Source organism: Chaetura pelagica, unplaced genomic scaffold (genome assembly GCF_000747805.2).
Source record: "Chaetura pelagica isolate M959 unplaced genomic scaffold, ChaPel_1.0 scaffold109, whole genome shotgun sequence".
Lineage (NCBI taxonomy): Eukaryota > Metazoa > Chordata > Aves > Apodiformes > Apodidae > Chaetura > Chaetura pelagica.
Window position 1 is genome coordinate 5,355,734 of NW_009970725.1, and position 4,855 is coordinate 5,360,588.

The 4,855-nt window shown below is 43.1% G+C and overlaps 1 protein-coding gene across 1 annotated transcript in view; it reads right to left on the reverse strand.

Annotated features, from left to right (window-relative positions):
- The window catches only part of DSG2 (desmoglein 2), a 26,604-nt gene extending 22,130 nt beyond the window's left edge, over positions 1-4,474 (reverse strand). The window contains exon 1 of the mRNA XM_010006899.1: positions 4,343-4,474. Within this exon, the coding sequence (XP_010005201.1) occupies positions 4,343-4,474 (132 nt within the window). The remainder of the gene's footprint in view (positions 1-4,342) is intronic.
- Between the last annotated feature and the right edge of the window lie 381 nt (positions 4,475-4,855).

Below are 4,855 nucleotides of genomic sequence, written 5' to 3' on the forward strand. Positions count from 1 at the left end.
GCCGCCTGTGCCCGCGGGAGGGGAGCCCGGGCCGCGCCCCGTCCGGCTCTGCCCGCGGGAACCCGCGTTTCCCTGGGGCTTTCAGAGCTGGGGGTTTATTGCCAAGGAAAGCGAGGTGGGGGGTGTCGGAGGCACGGAGAGCAACTGTGACAGCAGAGCCATAAACGGACGAGTAATTAATGAATTGATAGGGGGGTGAGCACAGTCGTGTGGGAAAATAAAGTCGTGAGTTGTTTTAGCATAACCTTGCCTGTAATTTTCCTTTTCATATGCTCCGAGCCATATCCTTCCTACTCTTATCTGGCAGAGATCTTTCCTGGGTACACCTGATTAATTGATGCTTACAAAGGCACGACTGATTCTTTGTGATGGCGAAACAATTAAATATACTTCCCAGACATCCTCTCCTCTTTGAGGCACTTCCCTAATTAGTCTTTCTAAGATCCCACTCAATTGCCGTGAATGATTTCTAAGGCGGCTGGTTATGAAACTATGTGGGATACTATGAGGGCTTGGAGAGGGAACCAGCCTTACGGGAGTCTTTCAAATTAATTTACGACCCGTTACAACTGTTGTAACAGTGTATGATAAATAATTCCACATTCTGTGTGATGTCAGCTGCAACAAATATATTTATACAATATTTCTATTATATATCAATTAGAACTGTTTTACCTCACAATTCATTCTGAAGTTATGTGCATCTGTATGTTTGTATTATTTATTTAGAATATCACCATTTATGGAGTTTGCTGATACCCTTGTGTTAATATAATTGTCTTAATTTAAAGGAAAAAAAGAGGCAGAAACAAAGAAACCTGTATACATGAAATGCACACCATTAAGGATTTCCTTATTCTGTTTTGTTTCTGTCACTGAGTCACTGTGCTGGACTGGTGGCTTTGTAACTGAGCAGAAATGGGTTCTTGCACAAGAATACACTCTGAGATACTCTGAGGATCTGCTTCAGGGTCTCAAGAGCAGGGGTGTCATCTGGTACAGGTTGAGGTAGCTAGTGCAGCCAATGCTAATAAAAACAGTGTGAGTGACATTCTTTTTTAGCAATTCCTGTTTGAGATAAATGAGGCAGAGCATGTCTTGGAGAGCTTTGATATTACACTACTTTTAATTTCATGTTTAGAAGTAGATTCTGATGCTAGCTGTGTATTACATTTCCTAGCCTAATAGTTAAGCATAACTTGAAAGTATTTCTTTACATCAAAAGGCTGCAAGAGAAGAACCTTGATTTGTGACTTTCTTCTTAATCTGGAAGTTAGCTCCCTGGAATTCTGACAAAGGTTTTGGTTGCCTGTCTGACATAATGTTAGTGAGGTGTTAATAAACAAATAAATAAATACATATTTATTTACAACTAGTTGCCAGTTTTTTAATGCTGATATGATAGAGTAAAAAGCTAATTTAATTCCCTTTAAAAATCCTTAGCACTGATTTCCCTTTGAAGTACCTATGTGTTCACAGGACAAATGAGTAGAATCATGTCTTTTTCACATGGCTCACGAGCCTCTGTGAGACGGAAGGTTTTCTGGAAATTATTTTGCCAGAACGTACATATCTGTTCTTATGTTGTTTATAACTTTAACGTGGGTCAGCTGTATCTCCTGCACATGCTCCAGGACTTTCAGTCATCATAAAAAACGTTTGGGGCTTTAAAACACTTGTTTATTTGATCAAAGCAGAAATAATTTTAAACATTATAGAGGTTCCTCAGTTCCCTTGTATGAAAAACTTCTATTACTAATACTTTACAGAAATAATTTGCCTGATGTTATGAAATAAACATCAAACTGTATCAATTTGTTTTTAACACAGCTAGTGCCTGTGTCACCAACCACTGAAGTGAAACTCCTTTTTGCCTTGCCTCTACGTTAACCTGGCAGCTGCTAAACACTCCTCCTCCCATAGTCAAGCCACAGCTCCACCCTTACAATCCGTTGCAGCAGAGGATCCATGGAGCATGGGATCTTTGTTTTCCCTCTGGAGACAGCAGCAGTTCAGATTTCAAATACACCACAGAACTAAGAGAAAGCTAATTTATCAACATTCCTAATCAACAGGGGAGGTCTTGGGTGACTGGAAGGTGGCTAAAGTGACACCCATCTACAAGAAGGGCTGGAAGGAGGATCCAGGGAAATCCAGGCCTGCCAGCCTGACCTCGGTACCGGGAAAGACCATGGAGAGGCTCATCTTGAGTGAGCTCACATGGCAAGCGCAGGGCAGCCAGGGGATCAGGGCCAGCCAGCATGGATTTATGAAAGGCAGGTCTGGCTTGACCAACCCGATCTCTTTCTGTGACCATATGACCTTCCTTTTGGATGAGGGGAAGGCTGCGGACATTGTCTACCTGGACTTTGGTAAGGTCTTTGACACTGTCTCCTACAGCATTCTCCTGGAAAAGCTGGCAAATCATGGCGCAGACAAGTGTACACTGAGGTGGTGGAGCGTGTCCAGAGAAGAGCTACCAAGTTGGTGAAGGGTCTAGAGAACAAGTCATACAAGGAGCAACTGAGGGAGCTAGGGATGTTTAGTTTGGAGAAGAGGAGGCTGAGGGGAGACCTCATTGCCCTCTACAACTACCTGAAAGGAGGTTGTGGGGAGGTGGGAGTTGGCCTCTTCTCCTAGGTGAATAATGACAGGACCAGAGGAAATGGCCTGAAGTTGTGGGAGGGGAGGTTTAGATTGGACATTAGGAAGAATTTCTTTACTGAAAGAGTGGTCAGGCACTGGAACAGCCTGCCCATGGTGGTGGTTGAGTCACCATCCTTGGAGGTATTCAAGAAATGTGTAGATGTGGCACTTCAGGGCATGCTCTAGTGGCCAGGATTCGGGGGGAGGGCTTTTTTGTGGTTGTTATTTGTTGGAGTGTGTGTGGTGTTTGTGTTTGCTTGGGGTCTTGCTGTGTGTGGGGGGGGTTTTTTTGGGTGGTGTGTTGTGTGGTGGGTTTTTTTTTTGTGATGGTTGGGCTTGGTGATCTCAGAGGTTGTTTCCAACCATGACTATTCTGTGATTCATCTTCATTTTTCAAACCCTATAAGCAGCTGAGCCCTTCTTTGGTGCGTGGTGGGGAAAGGGACTTTCCAAAGTGTGAAGCATACACCGGGATGCGCTTTTCTTCAAGTACCAACATCTGCCTAAATTCTCTTGATAAGCTTTTAACAGCAATAAATTATCATCTAACACAACCTAACTTTTCTCAGGAGGGAGAGTGTTTGCTTTCAGGGATAATCAGTTGTCAGCACAAGTATTCTAGCAAGTTAGGATCGCTCCAAGTGGCCCCAGTGTAAGGGACAGTGGCTGGCCCTTTGTGACTCCACCAAAACCTTGCCTTGCCCCCAGCTCTGCTCACCACTCCCTTCTCATGCTGAGTAATGATTTACAGCAGTGCCAGGCAACTGCTGGCTTTCCTGGGGGGAGGAGAGGGACATACTTTAGATCAGACCAGCACAGTCCACTTCTGCTTCTTACAAAAGCAAAAGTAACTTTACTGCATCTGTGTTTTTGTTTGTTTGGGGTTTTTTGTTTTCAGTTTTGGTTTTTGGGTATTTTAATTTTTTTTTTCTAGAAAAGTACAGTTTCTTCTTTTAGACAAGCAATTCAATTAAATGAGATAAATGCAGTATCTAGCAAATGGTGTTAAGATGAAAAATCCAGTGTATATTGTTAGAAATGAAAAACTGAAATTAATTTATGATTCATGTGAAGCTATTATGCAAATATTTCACAGTGTTTGAAATTATGTCAATAATCTTCTCTGCATTGTTTAAAGATTCTTTACTGGCACCGTGGCCCCAGCTGCCACTCATCTTCTGGGAAAAGATCCCAGTAGGAAGCAGTGTATCAAGGCTGCACATCATTATTTAAAAATTACTTTTACTTATTAAAGAAATATGGTGGATAATGCATATTCTATTAAACAGATGTGCACATCACAGAGGGAGTTCCTAGCCCCAGACAGCTCTTGGAACTGGAGTGATTGCACTGGGTACTCTTAGCAGCTTGGAAGTGCTGGCAGGACCGGGGCCACTGGGGGAAAAATGAGCAGACTGAGAAGTACATTAGTGACAGGGTTTGATACTTTGAGTAAACAGTTGGTACTCTCAGAACAGAGTAATTGTTTTTTCTGTGTGTGTTACTTGTGGTTTTGATTCTCCAAGCCTCCTGTCATGTTCGTTAAACAAATTCAAGCTGTTCAGTCCCTTATAACCACCAGGAATAATCCCCTCCTTACTTTTGCTTTACCTCCTCTCTCTCACTCAGCTGCTTCCTCCTTATCTTTCTCCGTTCAGCTCTTTCCCCTATATCCACTCTCTTGTTTGCTGCCTACCTGGTTTTTCTTTTCCGGTGTGGCCAGGTTGTTTAACTTTCCAGGTGCCAGCTGCAGCTGTAGAAATGGGTCTGCCTGCCAAGCCACGAGCTCTGGGATTGGTGGAGCTGCAAAAAAGCCGAAGCACATCATCGCCCTGAACACAGGCACTTTGTTACTGTCTGACAGCATGAAATACCGTCTTTTATGTGCACGAAACAAGGAGTGGCAGAGCAACTCTTTTGTTGTTTCCTCTGCATAGCAGCCACGGCTGCTGTGAAGTTGTCTGTAGACTGTTTTTTCAGGGTTGCGTGTCTCTCTTGCTGGGAAGACTTACATGACAGAGAGCATTTAAGTAGATACAAACTATTGCTCTGCTTTGCAGCTGGTGAGAAGAGAAAAAAGAGAAGAGAAGAGAAGAGAAGAGAAGAGAAAAGAAGAGAAGAGAAGAGAAGAGAAGAGAAGAGAAGAGAAGAGAAGAGAAGAGAAGAGAAGAGAAGAGAAGAGAGAGGGAAGAGAATTAATTTAGTTGGA